At 42.2% G+C, this 19,701-nt stretch overlaps 1 protein-coding gene across 4 annotated transcripts in view; it reads right to left on the reverse strand.

The window, feature by feature from the left end:
• Nucleotides 1–19,701, reverse strand: part of NBEAL1 (neurobeachin like 1) — a 152,694-nt gene that overhangs the window by 7,238 nt on the left and 125,755 nt on the right. For all 4 annotated transcript variants that reach the window (XM_054043889.1, XM_054043888.1, XM_054043887.1 and 1 more), the window contains 11 exons: nt 15,925–16,042; nt 15,185–15,282; nt 13,615–13,731; nt 13,003–13,092; nt 11,425–11,534; nt 10,234–10,406; nt 9,589–9,683; nt 5,527–5,643; nt 4,457–4,618; nt 3,078–3,226; nt 1,335–1,470 (listed from right to left, as the gene is read on the reverse strand). In XM_054043889.1, coding sequence (XP_053899864.1) covers nt 1,335–1,470; nt 3,078–3,226; nt 4,457–4,618; nt 5,527–5,643; nt 9,589–9,683; nt 10,234–10,406; nt 11,425–11,534; nt 13,003–13,092; nt 13,615–13,731; nt 15,185–15,282; nt 15,925–16,042 — 1,365 coding nt within the window. The remainder of the gene's footprint in view (nt 1–1,334; nt 1,471–3,077; nt 3,227–4,456; nt 4,619–5,526; nt 5,644–9,588; nt 9,684–10,233; nt 10,407–11,424; nt 11,535–13,002; nt 13,093–13,614; nt 13,732–15,184; nt 15,283–15,924; nt 16,043–19,701) is intronic.

Here is a 19,701-nt window from a genome sequence, read left to right on the forward strand (position 1 = left end):
TTAATCCTCCAAATGCTCTGAATTATAAACTGAACACACTCATAAAGCTTGTGGAAAAACCTGCATATCCTTAGGAGGAATCCAACCCTAGGAATGTAGCATAGTGGGGAAGTCAGATTTCTTTGTTCTTAATTAAATTTACTTTAAATCTCAGATAATTAATGACAAATTCCAGCCTAGCAGAGTTTTTTTAAGACTGGAAAATCTTTATAAAACACTGGTGATTTTTAAAAAGCTATCACAAGAGTCTCTTATCTACAACACAAGAAGCTATCCATTAATTCTATAATAGAAAAAGTTGTTTAATTTGAAATGGATGGAAGTTTTGCCACTGATTTCTATAGAAGCAGGATCAGGCTCTCATTCTGTGAAGATCCTAAGCAGGATATATTTCAGTAAACTATGTTCCCTTAACTAGAAAAGTTTCAGACACTTAGAACTAAGATGCCAGTATGTTTTCAAAATTAATAAAATATACATTACTTTAATACATACTTTTCTAGCAAATACTGAAGGTCAAGCAGACCTCAATTTAAAGTCACCCTTCTGGCTGTAATAGTTAATAGTAGGAACTTTCAACTTAAAATAAACTGTAGCACTCCAGAGATTCAGAAAGCCTAACCCTGCCTCTCTTCATAATATTGGTGAAATACTTTGACAGAGGTGTTACAAGTAGTTACTGTGAAACCCCTGATTTGAACATGACAAAGTGGGTATTGCTATTTTACATAGGGATGCTCTGTAACTGATAGTGCATATGCAGTACCTATACATTTACATCCACCGTAAGGAGCACAGAGCAGGCTACACAGGGTATCTTTGTGCAGTTACAATGAGAGATTCTGAATGGTGAGAAATACGGACTTTTTCAAAAAGGGAGGCAACATATAGTAAAGGGTATCTGACAAAAGCCAAAACTTAAAAGAAAGTAGCTCATTCTTTTTTGTTTCCAATTTTCTTCTGGGAAGTTACTTCATCATTTATAACGAAGGTATCACATACTATTCAGAACTTGTTTCTGAGAAGTGACAGACAACACTACCACATTCAGAAAATGTTAGTTACTCTGACCTCTTGCTTATTCGACTATGACAAAGTCTGCAGGTTAGTCCAACTGAGTCTGCTTTTTCCCATCTGCGTCCCCTATATGCTCGTTTCTTATAGAGAAATCTCTATGCATAGAGCCGTCTCAAAAATTATTTCTTTCCTACTGAAAACTCAAACTTGCTCTTAAGTTTGCCCTGCCATAGAGGAGACCTCTTGCTCAACTGGAAAGCAGAAATAAGTGAATTTCCCACTGTTCGGTAGACAAAGTTCTTGATGGTGGGTTTTACCTCAGCTGGCTTGCCAACACCAACGACAATCAACTTGCCATCCTCCAAGCCTACAAGGATGTGGCTGTATTCTTTGGTAACAGAAATGCAGCGAATCGGCAGTCGCATGGCTAAGGGGGAGATGCTGAGATTCAGGCTGAAATAAGCAAAACCATACAAAAAATACATTAAATATTTAAGTGCTATACATTATACGTAATGGATAGAGCCATACTACAGCTGAACTCACTGAGAGTGAACTCAGATGCATTATAAAATAGGGTTTCACAGTAAGTCCCAATCTGTTTCAATACACTGTAATTCAAGTTATAGTGAACTTCTACATAGAGCAGGGGTGAGCAAACTTTTTGGCCCAAGGACCACATCTGGGTATAGAAACTGTATGGCGGGCCATGAATGCTCACAAAATTGGGGTTGGGATGCAGGAGGTGGTGAGGGCTCTGGTTGTGGGTGTGGGCTCCGGGGTCGGGCCAGAAATTAGGAGCTCAGGGTGCAGGAGGGGGTTCTGGGCTGGGGAAGTGGGGTGCGGGGGGCAGGTGAGTGCTTCAGCTGGGGATGTGGGCTCTGGGGTGGGGCTGGGGATGAGTGGTTTGGGGTGCAGGAGGGTGCTCCGGGCTGGGACCAAGGGATTCAGAGGGCAGGAGGGGGAATCAGGGCTGGGGCAGGGGATTGGGGGAGGGTGTGGGGGGGATGGCTCAGGAGTGCAGGCTCTGGGCTGCGCTTACCTCAAGCGGCTCCCGGAAGCAGCGGCATGTCCCCCACTCCGGCTCCTATGCGGAGGCGCGACCAGGCAGCTCTGCTGCGCACTGCCTCGTCTGCAGGCGCCGCCCCTGCAACTCCCATTGGCTGCCCCTAAGCATAGGAGCTGTAGGAGAGACATGCCGCTGCTTCCGGGAGCCATGCGGAGTGGCCCCCCGACCCTGCTCCCCAGCTGGGGCCCGGAGCAGGGCAAGCCTCAGACCCTGCTCCCCAGCGGGAACTCAAGGGCTGGATTAAAACAGCTGGCGGGCCGGATCCATCCCGTGGCCCGTAGTTTGCCCACCCCTGACATAGAGGGCCAAATCCCATCCCCAGGCTATAGCCTTAGTAACAGGGTTGTGCACTGGGGACAGAATCAGTAGAGAAAGAAATCTCTCTGCAGAGTGACAGGAGAGCAGACTTAGTGCTGCAGTTACCCCTGGAGCAGGTATGTTTCCTCCTTCTGGGGGCAAAGGCCAGTGAATCTGCGCAGCGGAAAGAAGAGAGGATTTTAAACTGAAGTTACAGCTGCTCACCATGGGCTTGATTATGCCAGGAGCTTAGCCCACAGCTCCCACTGACTTTGATGGGAATCACAGATACTCAGTATCTTGCTGGATCAAGCCCCAAGTCTGCATCCAACTCTGTCCCTTCCCAGATATTGAGGAGGACATTCCCAGTATTGGGATAAGGGCTGTCAGTGCAGTCATGCACCAGAAGTGGCATTCCCAGCTGACAAATAGGTCTTTCCTGCCCTTCAGAAAATCCAAATAGGAGCATAAGGGACCTGATTGTAATTTTGGATTTCCTTTGCAAATTGATTTTCCAGTATCAGGGGACAGGGCAATGAGAGAATAGCCATCTGTGACTTCTTTTGAAAAAGAATGACAAGTCACACCCTTCATGATCTCCACATCATACACCAATACCTATATGTAAATAAACCACCATGCTGGTGCAGTACATCTTATCTGCAGTGATAATCTACTGATGCTGGTCTGTTACCTATAGAGATCTCGTATGGAAAGGAATCCTTGTAAGCTCCCCATCACAATATATTCGCCAGTCACACACATGTCTGACACTTCCTCCTTTAGACTCTCAGAGCCCAAATACTTCCCGTTCACAGAATAGAGATGTAATGCATTCTTATCCTGAAGAGATTAAAAAGAAATTACTCACGGAGGATTGAACGGATTAAGGATTTATTACTTATACATTCACCTTGTTAATAGGAATTTAGCCAAGGTTGGTAGTAACGAAAGCTGTTAGTATCTGATGGCAGCTTGTAGAATTAAATACAGGTTGAATCTCTCTAATCTGGCACTCCCTGGTCCGGCAACATCCGTGGTCCAGCATAGGCGCCGAATCCATGGGTGCTCTGGGGCTGGAGCACTCACAGGGAAACATTAGTGGGTGCGGAGCATCCACTGGCGCCAAGCTCCCCCCACCCCCTGCACCTCTTGTGCGCCGGCCCTGCGCTTACCAACTCCTCCCCCACCCTCCCAGTGCTTCCGGAGCACTGCGAACAGCTGATTAGTAGTGTTCAAGCTCTGGGGCTGGGGCTGGGACCCTGGGCGAGGGGCTGGCAGCTGAGGCTGGCACTGGAGCCCCCAGGCGGGAGGCCGGTGGCTGGGACCCCAGGTGGCAGCGGGGCCCCCACTGGGTGCGTTGCAGCACCCTCCGCACCCTACTTCCCACGCCTATGGAGACCCATTGGCACACTTCATTGACCTCCTGTGGTTTGGCAAATTCTCTGGTTCGGCACCGGTCAGGTCCCGAGGGTGCCGGACTAGAGAGGTTCAACCTGTATTTATTTATATTTTTACCGCACTACAATCTGATCTACGGGCATGCTTGACAAACTTAAAAATACATTCATACTTAAACAGCCTCTGGCACTCACCCACAGATAGCACAACCCCAGCAGCAACACGAATACAACAAAAAATTAATAAGCCCCACCAAACAAACCAGAGTCCCCCTTCCCAGCCTCACCCACCCTCCCAAATCCTACAGGGCAAGGAAAAAAGCTGGGGCTTGCAGCATGTCCTGAAAGTTAACAAACACAGACTGTTAACATTAGGTACAAGCCTCTTTCCAGTTCTTGGCGCAATTACACAAGCCTTCATCAAAAGAGACATCCCTACACTGAATAGACAGCGAGAATGAATTACACCATGAACCCTAAAGGTTGTCCCTCTAGGTCAGACTGTCCCTCTCAATGTTTGAGAAATTTTGGTGCATCTGTGGGGCAGCTTGCACACAGAATTTCCTAAGAAACTAGCTCTACTTCAAAAAAACCCCAGGTACATTTATGTTTAGTGTTTACAGCAAAACACACACCAGCATTCTATGACCTTGGGTTGAAACTTGTGAAGTACCTTGAGAGTAGTCTTTCCTTCTATACTGGTGTGGACAACTATGTGTCCTTCCCAGGATACAGCCAGGTTGGGAACAGTCAGCAGAAGGGAACTCTCACAAGGTGGTCGCAAAGTCCTCATGTACTGACCTTTCCGAATAGTATGAATAATCACAGTGCTATCCTGTTAAGACAAAAAACTCAATGCTATTTCTTTACGGTAATATTCACATAAGGTAATTATTTGGAGCAAGGGAAAATAACATTTTAAAAGATCTTAAGGTGCAGTAGTAGTTCTTCAAGAAGGAATTACATGGCCCCACTGTGCTAGACACCTTACACAGATAGTGGAAAAAAAAAACCAGAGTCCTTCCCCTTAAGAGTTACAATCTCAGCATATGAGGAGACAACAGGTGGAGAAAAACAAACAAATGCGGGTGGGGGAGGAGGAAAAGGTAGCAGTGAAACAAATCGTATTTCACACAGAAAGTAGCAGTCACAGGACACCCCTGCGTAGCTGTTATCAAGTGTCTTGGAGGCATCATGGCAGAGCAGCGAATTTGAAGGAAGACAAAAGAGTGGCTTTGCAGATCTTTTATGGGGAGCCTCCTCCCATGCCTGAGGGGTGGAATGGGACAAAATGCGAAGGTGCTTGAGGTAGAATTGGGCTATTTAGTGATGAAAGTGGGCCATCATCAGAGTGGAAACAGAGGTCAACAGCTTGATAGAGCTGGTAGGTAGGGTGTGACTAAGCTGTGGAGAGCCTCAGAGGTAAAGACAAGTAGTTTGTGTTTGCTGAGGCAGAAAAGGAGTTCGGTAGCATGAGTATTCCTACAGGAAACTGGATTTCTTCAGATGGTTATACACACTTTAGACATTCACCTGTGCAAAAGAGCTGTGGCCTACTCTGTGAGAGCAGTATGAGAGTAAGTGAATTATGCAGTGTGTGTGTTGACATGGTACAAGACTTGCTCCTTACCCAAAAGGGAAAAGAGGAAACAAGGAAACAGTAATGTTTTTTCCAGCTACACTAAATCACTAATCCTAGTAGTAAATATCACTCCTTTGAAGAAAAATCATGAAGATGCTTACCCTGGCTCCAGATACCACCATGTCCAGTTCAGTGCTGATGCTAACACTGGATACCTCATCAGTATGTCCATACAAAATCTGCAAGGGTTTAGGTGCCAGGCCTACAGGAACTCCTCCCTGATATCAACATAAAATGATACATTTATAGATTTTCTCACAGTTGAAGAACACATACAGGATATCGTTATCATCATATGCACTGGGTGTACTTGAGGTAGGCCAGCCATCACACTTTACTTCTATTGTTGCTCACATTTAGAGCCACCTAAGTCAGCATCCCTTTTTGTGCCTCAGTTTATTAAATCACAAGGATGAATTAAATTCCTTTGATATTTGTGTTCACAGTCTTCTTCAGAATGTAATTAAAGAGAGTGAAGACTATTTTGCATAAACATTATATCAATTTTGTCTCATATCCTGAGGCAATATAGAGAAACAGCCAATCTGATTCTGCTTTGAGAGAGATATAATGGATCTCTTACAATATTTTTCACAAAACAACTTCCTGTAAGGGTACAGCTTTCATTAAGGGAACTCCACCACTCCAAAACAATTTGGTACTTCCATTTCACTTTTAACATAATGTAACTATATTCAAAATCACTTTAAGTGGGGTCTGTTGTTGGCATGCACAGTGTGTAAAGAGATGGGTATGAAAACAATTTCTCTTCTGCCTTACAGTATGGAGAAATGAATGCCAACCAAAACTTTGAAAATATGAGGCACACGTGACAGTGCTAAGCAGCAAGAAGATATATCAGAACACACGACTGGATGAGGATCCAGAAAAGAATTTGGCAATGCAGAGCAACGGAGTGAACAAGTAGCAATAGGCAGGACATTTGTCCCACTGCTTTCATATTGGTGGGGACAAAAACTCTTGGCAGCGTAGAGGGGTGTTAGCAGATGCACGCAATGGGACACACCATGGCAACAGGGACATGGGTTCAGGGAAAAGCAGCATGATCAATTCAGAATCCAGTGAGTGCTAATGCTGAAATACACAGCAAGTGCAAGATTTATTGATCTGTCTGCCATGGGTATTTATAGAGCACGAATCCCCATAATATCTAGGCACTGAACACACCCTGGGAACGGGTCATATTGCACCAGTACAGCAACTGAGAAAGTGAGTGTGAGCTTATGGTTGTAAGCCACCTTTGCATTGCCCTAGTCGTGGGGCCATTAGGCATTGGTTCAGTCCCCAATTCCCAATTAAATGTCTATGGCCCTCATGGCGGCAGGGATCTGGCGGAGATTGCAGTTTCTTGGCCACACCCTATTTTCCTGACAATGACCCCTACATGCTCCCTACACTGGGCACTACGAGGAAGGGAGTCAATTCCACGGGTCTTAAACCACCCAAAGATTCCCCCAAACAAAAAGTGGCTTAACTGGTGCTGGTGGCATAACTTTGAATGCTGCTTTGCACTGTTGGGGTAGGGAAAAGAAGCAGTTTTAGCAGGGTCCTTAGTCTGAACAAATAAAATAAATAAGTAGAGCTCATCAGGACTTTCCCATTGGAATGATTTTCCGATGGAAAATGCAGTTTCTGCAAAACCAAAGTTTTCCACAAGAAAATTTTGATTTTGCCCAACATTTCAATTTTCCATAAGGAAAACCTAAATGAAATATTTCATTTCAGGTTAGTTCAATTTAGATTGGAATATTCTGATTTTCTTAATTGACCAGAAACAATCAGTTTTGAGTCAGTTCAACAAAACCTTGAACTGCATTTCCCTATCACCACATTGTCTAATGGGAGTTGTAGTTCAGGCCCCTGATTCTCTCCTATGGCTGGGCTCCCTGGAGGACTCCATCTCCCACAATGAAATGCAGATTTCTCTGCCTGAGCTGCATGGTGAATCATGGGAGTTACAGGATTACATGCATTACAGGAGATGTAATCCACCCAAGGATCATGACCCGTATGGAAGAATGCGTGCATCTGTCTCCTATTAGGTAATGCATCACTATCGGAATTCACTTCAATCAATAATGTCAAAATCTTGACACATTAATACATTTTTTTCATAATTTCTGTACTGACAAAATTTCAAAATTTAAACTTTTAGTCCCAATTTGGTACAAACAAATGCTAAAATGTCAGAATTTCTTGTGAAATGGAAATTCCAAATTTCAGTTAGCTCTAGGCATATGGATTCAACAAGAGAGAGTTCTACCCTCAACTTTCTGAGGTTGGCTCCATTCGTGTCAACTACTTTCTTTCTGAAAGCAACTATAAAATGTTCTCAGTGTATAACCTGTCAAACATGTGGTATCCTGCTAAGTGACAGCAGGATTTCTTGTTCACTGCATACATCTGTCAGAGTATCTGTTTACATGCCAATGTGCTGACATTACAGTGTGCTAGCTGGATTTAGCTCTAAATGACTCTTATACAAGATACAAGAAGATAAAATCAGGCATATTGTCCGGAAGACACAGCAGGAGCTGTAGCTTGTAACACTTCCATTTTCCCTAATAGCCTTAATAAATGCAACTTGCATGTTGAGGTGTGCAAAGAACATCTGGTAAACCAAGATAAATCAAGGGGTATCGCAGGGCTAGGCTAAGTTTTATTAACTCAGAAAATGGGTAGCCTGCTGGTACATCAGCATAAGGACAATGATGCCAAAAGTCACTACTACCAAGTTACTTTGTTTGTCTATGCAGTCCACTTTCCTTCTTTCCTCTCTTGCTTTCATGTATAGGAATTACCAGGCTTTCAAAAGTGTAAACCAGGATGTTTTCCTAGTTGAAAAGTTGCCTTTTATAAAGAAGAATGAAAACTTATGCTAAAATTATCTTTCCACTATCACCACCCTTGGGGTCTTCTTTTATTTAGACCCTGCCATTTTGTGCTATGTTTAACATTGGTAAAGGCAACCTCACATTTTAGAGGCTTAAATTAGCACACTAAAAATCATATCTAGTTTCCATTTGTGAAATCATAAGTTTTGGTTTGTTTACCTGCCGCATCCGCAGGTTCGGCCGATCGTTCACCACTCCAAGCCAATGGGGGCTGCGGGAAGCGGCACGGGCCGAGGGATGTGCTGGCTGCCACTTCCCGCAGCCCCCTTTGGCCTGGAACAGCAAACTGCGGTCAATGGAGCCGCGATCAGCCGAACTAGTGGATGCGGCAGGTAAACAAACCGGTGCCAAAGGTTGCCGATCCCTGGTGTAGATGTTCGGGCTTGGGCTGGAGCCCAGGCTCTGGGACCCCTCGAGGGGGGAGGGTCGAAGAGCCCAGGCTCCAGCCTGAGCTGGAACTCCTACGCCGCAATTAAACAGCCTCGTAGCCTGAGCCCAAGTCAGCCGACACAGGCCAGCCATGGGTGTTCAATTGCAGCGTAGACATACCTTATCTCCCCCTGGTCTCTCATTACCAGACCTCTCCCTTACCTATCACAGAGGCCTGATTGAGTCATATGACCCAGAGGTCAAAGGACCTTCATTGTCCCCATGTGGGGAAGAGAGTTGGCTGAGACCCACCTCTCTTTAAAGAGCCAGCCATCCAGTGACAGTTACACATCAGCATTAAACAGAACACCAGAAGAGAGGAGATGTGATCTAGTACTGTGAGAACAAGATTAGAAATCAGGAGCACCTGAGTTCTAATCCTGTCTCTGACACAAACTCTTGAGATGCTGGACAGGCCACCTCCTCTAGTTTCCAGCTTCATTTTCTCCACCAGTAAAATAGGAATAATATTTACTTATCTACCTCAAAGGGCTGTTATATATTGTCTGCAAAGCACCTTAACCAAATAAAAGTACTCTAGGTAACATTATTAATGCCACTATAATAAATGGAGCAGAAATACTAATAAGTGTACTTGAAAACCATGGAACAGTCTAAGGGAGATACAGAACTCATCATAATTTTTAGAAGTCTGTTTTACCCTGCAAACATGACAGACAGAGCAAACAAATAAACGAACAACTCCTCTAATGAAACACTAATGAGTCTGTAAACAAACTGGACTGGTAGATTGGTGAACAAAGCATTAAAGCAGAACCCTCCAGAAGGCTGCTTCTAAAGCTGTGCAGGAATACTTACTTGCTGAACTATTTGCCATATCATACACGTCGTGTCTCTGGAACCTGAAATTAAATGGATTCCACAGAAATCTATAGCCAAACAGGTCACAATATCTATAAAGGAAAGAAAACAAATTACCTTAACTTTGCATCTTATCTAAACATTTTTTCCAGCTTTAAAACGGATGGACATTTGGTGGCAATGGGATGCTGTGCAGCATGCCAGCAATGTAGTTACATTTGCAAACAAACACAAACTCTACACCAGGAAAGTGGTATACATTTTCAAGACTGATTAGAATCTAAAATCCTAGTTGTAGTAATAAAGCCCTAGCCATGAGCAGGACAAACATTAAAAGTAATCATTATTATCTTATCTTAAAAAAATAAAGATTGTTTTTAAAACACACTAGACTATTATTGGAATGACTATAAATACTTGGGCACATAGGTTTTCATTAGTCCTACTTGAACCACAGAGTGTGATGGCAAGAATGGGAGAAACTAGCGTATTCTTTCATTGCAAGTTGATCCAAATACACTATTCTATTATCCTTTATAAAAGATTGAGCCTTGTAATAGTCAAAGTGTCAGATTTTTGTGTTACAGAAACCATGTATAAAATATATAATTTCATAATTCAAAACAAAAATAGTTTACTCACCCATGTGTCTGACATGCTGTCCAATTAACTTGCCCTTTGTGAGCGATGTCACTCTGATGCTATTGTCCCAGTGCCCTCCACTGAACAGCAACTTTGCATCATGGGACACTACAAACAGTTTAGAGGTGATCTCTAGCCCTGGAGCGAAAGGACCATTTATGCTACGCTGGGTTCTGAAAACAAATTTTACAGTTAAAATTTGCCCTATGTTAATATTACATATACATAAAGAATATGTACCTAGGAACACCAGGGGTGAAATCCGGGCACTCCCGGTATCAATTAAAAAATTCCCTTTGTCTTCAGGAGGGCCAGGATTTCATGCTAGTTCTTTATTCAATATCCTACCTGGTTTGAGACTCTGTGGATAACTTTAATCCACATTAAATAGTATTTATAGAAAAACATTTTTTCAAAATTCTGTAAAAAGACAAACCTCTTGTAAACAATCAAAAGGCGTGGTACAGTTTGTAATCTAAAGTGTGGTTCTACTGTGGAAAGGGACTATAAATGGTAGTTTCTTACTCAGGAAATCTACTCCTCCCATGTATTCAGTCTCATATCTGTTCACTTTGATGACAAGTGTTTTAACTACTCTTGACTCCCGTTAATACTGTCAAGCTAACATATGTAAGGAAGAGTGAGCTCTATTCCTCTTAGTCCATCACCAACTAAAGAGTTTATTAAATTCCAATCAGTTACCCTTGTGCAAACCTAGTGAATGCAATGGGAATTGCACAGATGTCACTGAAAACATAGCTGGAAGATATGAACTGCATAGATGTAAACAAGGCCAGATCTGCAGAACATTTATTATGAATGATGATGCATGAGAATAATGAAGCAAACTTGACTCTCAGATGCCAGAATGAGTTTGCAGGGCTAGCAGTTAGAAAAACATTTTAGTAAATTGGTCTGAAAGTCAGTAATAGACAATGAAGACAGAACCTTACAATAGCATTTTTATAGTCCCTTTTCAGAGAAAAACTGTAGTTTAATTAATATTAGGGGATGTCAAAGCTTTGAAAAATGTAAAGCACACTATATAGATGTTAGGTTTTAATTAAAAATCACAGATAATTAAAGCAATGCTATCAAATCACTATAGAAGAAGACTGTACCTATAGTACTTTGACTGATATTAGTTTTATAATAGAGTTCACTACTGCACCTTTCCTCCTCTTTACGTACTTGGGATTTGTCACAGTTGGATCTCTGATGAATGTAAAATAGTTGGAGATATTTCTATCATATGGTAGCCACCCGTGGGTTCCAATAATGCAGTTCAGACTTGCTATCACCTGAAAAAGTAAGTTTGATAAAAATCAATGAAATTGTGTGATGTTGCAAAGCCCTCTTCTTTGCATGTCTTTCCCAATAACAGAGCTTGCATCTGAGCCAACACAGGTCTCTCAAGAGTTTACCACCAAACTGATCCAGCTGAGGCTAGCACTATCATGAGGACAGGATGGAGAGTCTGAGGTTTTTTGTTTTATTATTTTTTTAAAATAACGAGTTATGACTAAGGCTACGTATGTGTCATGGACGCCATGGAAGTCAAGGAATCCCTGACTTCCAGAGACCTCCATGACATTCTCTGTTTCAGACTCTGGAGCTGGCAGCCAGCGGGGGCCCTGGCAGGGTTCCAGTGACAGGCAACAGCAGCGACAGGAGGTCCCCTGCAAGGTTCTAGCGACAGGTGACAGACTCCTGAGTGGGCCCTCCTCAGGATTCCAGGAAGAGGCAAAAGACTCGGGTGGGGGGACACACCTCAGGCGAGTGGCTGGGAGTGTCCCATTTTCTCTTTGGGAAATATGGTCACCGTGCAGCTCCCAGCCACAGTGGGTGGAGGAGGGGCCCCCTGGAGCTTCCAGCCACCACGGTGGCAGGGGAAACCCTGGAGCCGCAGCAGCAAACGTCAGAGACAGGTCACGGCTTCCGTGAATTTTTGTTTATTGCCCGTGACCTGTTCGTGTCTTTTACTAAAAATAACCATGACAAAATCTTAGCCTTAGTTACAGGGCTTTGGAGCGGAACCTGGAGCTGGAGTGCGGAGCAGCTCTGTAGCAGTGGAGCTGCAGGTTTTTGCCTGGAGCTGAGCCGCAGCACAGCTCCAAAGCCCTGCTTAGTTATGACTCTAACGTATGGTATATACTGCCTAGATAGAACAGTGAATGATGCTTGTGTGTGATATATATTGGCTAGCTAGAACAGCGATTGGTACTTGAGACACAGGCTGGTAAGAAGGCCTGTGCTTTGCACATGCATTTCATCATAATTATTTAATTCTTGTATTTTATTTTCTTTGAAATACTCAGTGGTAGTAACTAGCATTTAAAGTTATGACAAATTAAAAGACATTCCCAGAGTCGTTTTGTTACTGAGCCAGTGTGAAAGTAATTCCATCTAGTTTTAATGTAGTGTACTATTTTTGTCAATGATTTGAAAGGAACAGAATCAAATCTTTAGACACAGGTGTACAAAACCTGACTAGCCACAGGTTTATTTATGCCTAATTTGCCTACACAAATGTGAGTGGAAGAAATTAAACAATATATGAGCACTTCCAAAGAGATTATTAAGATGGGGACTGTTATAAGAACCTAGATTCACATTGATAGTAACACGTTATCTCGATCCCCAATGTCATTATGACATCTAGAACATTATTAGCACCCACATTTTGTCAATATAAAGGTTAATTTTAGGAACAGTGCAGTCATATGTAACCCAGAGTTTCAAACAGCTGTACTGACACATCCAACTCACCAGGATCTCTGGGCTCCCTTGAGACATAAAGGAACGTGACTGGTTCCTGGGAACAACAGCCTTGACAATGGGAACACCATCACTGATACCCTACGAGAAATGACATTTTCAGTTGACAAACATCCATAGGTGGTACAAATACTTTAGTTACCTGGTAGATAAAGTTGCACTACCAGGTAGAGGTACACACATCTTAAATAGCTAAGTTCGGCCACTAACACTAGGGGAGAAATCCTGACCACTTTGAAGTCAATGGGAATTTTGCCATTGCCTACAGTGGGCCCAGGATATCTCTCTCCAGCCTGCATGTAGGCATTTGGAAAGTAGGAAGGCTAAGGAAGCAAAAAGGATAAAATGTAACATTTAGATAGTTAAAATAAATGTTACAGAATCACTGCAGGATGAGGGTAAGTAAACTTACTCAACCTCTGTAAATTCACTGCAAAGAAACATCTCCTTCTATACAAATGATTTATTAGATGTTTTGTACAAAATTTTCTTTACATTATAAGCAAGTTTATTTTTACTCTGCTGACCACCTTTTATTCCAACGTATTAGAGGTTTCAGACTAGGCTTAAAACACATGCAATGCAATATGTGTCCGTTGCTACCTCTACGAAGAATGACTTAAGTTCAGGGAGATGCTGGAACAGATTCAGGGTTGAGCTGTCACTTTTGGTCTGTCTCTGTACTACCTCCTCTGCAGATAATCTCGCAGGATGAGGCTCCTAGGAGACAATATCAATTTTTTTTTTAAATCAAATTTATACACAATCTCAACATAGCAGGAAATAATCTTTTATTGAACTGTTCAAGTCATGTACGGTATTCAGAGTCAAGAGGAGAATGTAAACTGTATTTCTAACTCAATATATTAAATTCAGATGAAGGGAGTCCTCTGGAATTACTGTTTCTAGACCATTTTTCTATTCAAAGAAAACCTTGGCTGATTTACTTGGAAGATTTACTCTACATGGGATAGGGAGAGGGAAAGATTTTGTTACATTCATTTGGTGGCTTTTTCTTAAAGCTGGCTTTATTATTTGAGAAAGAAATATTTACCATTCATACCAAAAAAGGAACATTTAGATTTTATTACAAGCCATGTTGTTAATCTTTCCTCTCATGAAAGCTAGCATGAAAGGGTTACTATACATAACACTTGTAGAATGTCACATCTGTTCTAGAATTTAGACAGCCTTAGGACTAGACACTAGGGAAAACTGGAGTGGAAACCTGGACAGAAAGGAATAGAAGTGGAGAATTGGACTAACGCCAACAAAAATGTACTTCCGATCTTACAGGAGCATATTTAACAAAATACCTAGTACTATAAAATAATTTTTAAAGGCATGCAGAAAGCAAACGACTCCTATGAATAATCTGATTAAAAAAATTGACTAGATGGCAAGTCTATCTGAAGGGGCTTTTCTCAGAGCTATAGTTAGCGCTCAAAAATATTAAGTGGCAAAATTATGAAGAAAGTTGTTTCCACATCTATTTAAGTTATATCGGAAGATGAAATACCAGAGATAAAATTTTCAAAGGCTCCTAAGTGACTCTGGAGTCTAATTCCCATTTTCAAAAGTGACTTGGTCCTGGGCTACACTGGGAGGGGGAGGATCAATCTATGTTACACAACTTCAGCTACGTGAATAATGTAGCTGAAGTTGACGTACTTAGATTGACTTACCGTGGTGTCTTCACCGCGGTGAGTCGAATGCTACTGCTACCGCTCCCCCGTCGACTCTGCATGCGCCTCTCACCGAGCTGGAGTACAGGTGTCGATGGGAGAGTGCTTGGGGATCGATCGCTGCCCACCGATCCGGCCGGTAGTGAAAACATACCCTTAGATACTTAGGTGCTTAAATCGAATTGAAAGTCAATGGGACTTAGGCTCCTAAGTGTCTAGTCCCCTTTGAAAATGGGAATTAGGCTTTTTTGAAAATTTTATACCAGGTCTTCTTTATTAATGATAACACCCTAGAAGATTAACTTTCCTACAAATTATGGGTTTCCTAGAACTTACAGGTTATAATACCTGGAATAGACTCTTAAAGGAACAATGGCCATCACAATGGTTGCACGATCCTTCCACAAGCCCCTGCCACTCAAATGTATATCTTCCCAAAACTGACTGATATGGAACTTGTGTGTTTATTGCTACAAAAAGAGATTTACCTTCAGCAGCTGACAGGGTGTTTGTCCAAAATTGTTAATCATCCCTTCTAAAGCTTTCCTTTCCTTCTCATCTGTTAAGGCATCTAAATCCACAGCTCCTGGAATCATAACCAGAATAGCAGAGGGCAGTAAAACAAAAAGCAGCATTGTCTACACATAATTCACTGAAGAAAGAGATACAAAACACAAGTAGGAAAATACACACTAACTGCAAAATCATTACCCCTTCTCTCTATATAATTATCAACCACCATGAGTTTATTTTACATAGTCTTCTAAAAGTTCCATTCTGCAAACTTTCTCCTACAGAAGTTAGTAAGTGTTTTGGTTGCAGCATCTGCTTTTGGGAAGATAAATTTTCTTTATTTAATGCATGCAAAAAATAACCCAGAATATACTTTCTTGATTAAAGACTTTCTAAAGTTTACCTTCTAAAATATGTTCTATAGTAAATTACTATGACTAGACTCTAGAAAATAAGTTCCAATGTTTTCCATTATGTTTCCAATGGAATCTTAAAGAACAGTTTGTTAATTGAACAGAAGCAATTATAAAGTTCCTACAGAAGGGCTAAAGAGGGTATTTAACTAAAAATTCACATTTCCTTATCTGATCATCAAATATTCTGTTCTTTTACCATATGGCACTATACTGCATTCACGATGAGGAATCTATTTCCAGATATTTCTCAAACCCCACAAATATGATTGCAATGACAAGAAGAGAGCATAGTTTTGTACCTTCGTAAGTACAGTAATAGAACACATTGAGCGCCTCCACTGCAGCTGGTCCCCTCTGTTTGTAGCCAAAAATCAGATCTATCCATTCATGGAGATGAGCAGAGACATACTCAGACTCCTAAAACAAAAAGAATTAATATCAACAATTGAAGTACTAACTCTTTCTCCCAGATACACTGGTGGGGTTAAACACAAAAAGATTAGAGTGCCCACAAACTGCCTAAGATGCATGCACATCAGCAGCAGTTCAATAGATGTGTAAGAATATGCATATGCGCTAAGGACATTAACGTGAACAAAGGAGAGGTATTATTTAATAGGGCTGTTGATTAATTGCAGTTAACTCGCACGATTAACTCAAAAAAATTAATCAATTAATCGCACTGTTAAACAACAGAATACCAATTGAAATTTATTAAATATTTTTGCATGTTTTTCTACACATTCAAATATATCGATTTCCATTACAACGCGGAATATAAAGTGTACACTGCTCACTTTATATTATTTTTTATTACAAATATTTGCACTGTAAAAAATGATAGAAATCGTATTTTTTCAATTCACCTCCTACAAGTACTGTAGTGCAATCTCTTTATCATGAAAGTGTAACTTACAAATGTAGATTTTTTTTATTACATAACTGCACTCAAAAACAAAACAATGTAAAACGTTAGAGCCTACAAGTCCACTCAGTCCTACTTCTTGTTCAGCTAACCGCTAAGACAAACTCTTTTGTTTATATTTATGGGAGATACTGCTGCCTGCTTCTCATTTACAACAGCACCTGAAAATGAGAACAGGCATTCGCATGGCACTTTTGGAGCCAGCGTTGCAAGGTATTTACGTGCCAGATATGCTAAACATTCTTATGCCCCTTCATGCTTCGGCCACCATTTCAGAGGATAATGCTTCCATCCTGATGATGCTTGTTAAAAAAACGTGTTGATTAAATTTGTGACTGAACTCATTGGGGGAGAACTGTATGTCTCCTACTTTTACCCGTATTCTGCCATATATTTCATGTTATAGCAGTCTCGGATGATGAACCAGCATGTTTGTTTTAAGAACACTTTCACAGCAGATTTGACAAAATGCAAAGAAGGTATCAATGTGAGATTTCTAAAAATAGTTACAGCACTCAACTCAAAGTTTAAGAAGCTGAAGTGCCATCCAAAATCTGAGAGGGATGAGGTGTGCAGCATGCTTTCAGAAGTCTTCAATTCTCCGATGCAGAAACTACAGCACCTGACCACCAAAAAAGAAAATCAACCTTCTGCTAGTGGCATCTGACTCAGATGATGAAAACGAACATGCATCAGTCTGCTCTGCTTTGGACTGTTATCAAGCAGAACCCGCCATCAGCATGGACGCATGGATGCTGGAATGGTGGTTGAAGCATGAAAGGACATACGAATCTTTAGCATTCTTTTGTATTCTGTGTTGTAATGGAAATCAATATATTTGAAAATGTAGAAAACATCCACAAATATTTAAATAAATGGTATTCTCTTATTGTTTAAGAGCGCAATTAATCGCGATTAATTTTTTTAATCGTTTGACAGCCCTATTATTTAATAATTGCAATAAAGGATTACAGCTAGGAGTAAAGGAATGAAATTTTAAAACAGAAAATTTAAAAGATCAACAGTAAACTTCCTGATGCTTAGTCATAGATTAGAAAGCCAGAAGGGACAACTGTGATCATCTAGTCCAGGGGTGAGCAAACTTTTTGGCCCGAGGGCCACATCTGGGTGGGGAAATTGCATGCAGGGCCATGAATGTAGGGCTGGGGAAGGGGGTTGGGGTGTGGGACGGGGTGCAGTGTGCAGGAAGGGGCTCAGGGCAACGGGTTGGGGCGCAGGAGCAGTCCGGGTGTACAAGGGGTCTCAGGGCCGGGGGTTGGGGTGCAGGAAGGGGTATGGAGAGTGGGAGGGGGCTCAGAGCAGAGGATTGGAGTGCAGGAGGGGTGCGCCGGGGGCTCAGGGCAGAGGGTTGGGGTGCAGGGTGCAGCAGGGGTCTCCGGACAGGGGGATGGGGTGCAGGCAGGGGGTTCAGCAGGGGGATGGGAGGCAGGAAGGGTTCGGGGTGCAGATTCTGGCCTGGCACCGCTTACCTGGAGCGGCTCCAGGGTGGCAGCTCCTGGAAACGGCTGGCACCATTTCCCTGCAGTCCCGGGGGTGGGCGGGGGGTGGGTGGGTAGAGGGCTCCACGCGCTGCCCTCACCTACGGGTACCTCCCCTGAAGCTCCCATTGGCCGCGGTTCCCCGTTCCTGGCCATTGGGAGCTGCGGGGGGGCGGCTGCTCTGGCGGTTTTCCAGACCAATAATCACTCTTGTGGCTCATCTCTGAACCCCCTCCAGTTTATCAATATTCTTCTTGTATTGTGGGCACCAGAACTGGACCCAGTAGTCCAGCAGCAGCCACACCAGTACCATACATGGAGGTAATATAATCTCCCTACACCTACTCAATATTCCTTTGTCTATATATCCAAGGATTGCCTTTTGGCCACAGCATCGCACTAGAGCTCATGTTCAACTGATTATCCACCACGACCCCCAAGTCCTTTTCACAGTCACTTCTTCCCAGGATAGAGTCCCCCATCCTGTTAGTATGGCATGTGTTTTTTGTTCCTAGATGTATGATCTGACACTCGGCCATATTAAAATGAGCAGTATGCTTGCTCCCAGCTTACCAAGCAATATAAATCAATCTGTATCCATGACCTGTCCTTTTCATTATTTACCACTCCCCCAATCTTTGCGTCATCTGAAAACTTTATCTGTAATGATTTAGTTTTCTTCCAGATCATTAATAAAAATGTTAAATAGCATAGGGCAAAAAAACTAATCTCCATGGGACCCCACTAGAAACACACCCTCTTGATAATGTTGCCCTATTTACATACTGAGACCTATCAATTAGCTAGTTTAAAATACACTTGAAGTGCACCGTGTTGATTTTGTATTCTTCTAGTTTCTTAATGTCATGTAGTACCAAGTCAAATGCCTTACAGAAGTCTATTACGCCAGTACTATTACCTACAAACCAAACTTGTAATCTCATCAAAAAAGATAAAGTTAGTCTGACAGGATCTTCCTTCCATAAACCAATGTTAATTGGCATGAACTATATTGTCCTCCTTTAATTCTTTATTGAGTCCTATATCAGCAGTTCTGTTATTTTGCCTGGGATTGATGTCAATCTGACAGGCCTATAGTTATTTGAGTCACCTCATTGAAATACTGGTACAACATAGCTTTCTTCCTCAGTGTTCCAAGACTTAATGAAAATCATACACTAATGGGCCAGAGAACTCCTTGACCAGCTCTTTTAAAAAACTCTTGAATTAGACTTGCTGATTTAAGAATGTCTGACTTTAGTAGCTGCTGTTTAACTTCCTCCTGAGTTACTGTTGAAATCCAAAACCAGCACAGCCTCTGTAGACCTGTTGGCCTATGATACGGTCTGGATTAAAGCCCTGATTCTGAAAGCTTGCAAGGATCATCCCCTGCCTCAAAACACTATGCCTGCTACGGACAATGCTGGATAATAGGTGGCTGTGTGTCCATTTTGGTGACAAAGTCAGTTTGCCCCAGTTCCTCAACAATGGACTGTTACAAGCTCAGTACTCGCCCCAACATTCTTCAAATGTCTACACAAGTGACATGCTGTCAATGAAGTCATGCAAATTTGCATATGCGGATGGCGTTGTCCTGGTAACACAAGCAGCCACCTTCAACAACACTGAGTCCACCGTGAATGGGGATCTAA

The sequence above is a fragment of the Malaclemys terrapin genome, chromosome 11 (assembly GCF_027887155.1).
Source record: "Malaclemys terrapin pileata isolate rMalTer1 chromosome 11, rMalTer1.hap1, whole genome shotgun sequence".
NCBI lineage: Eukaryota > Metazoa > Chordata > Testudines > Emydidae > Malaclemys > Malaclemys terrapin.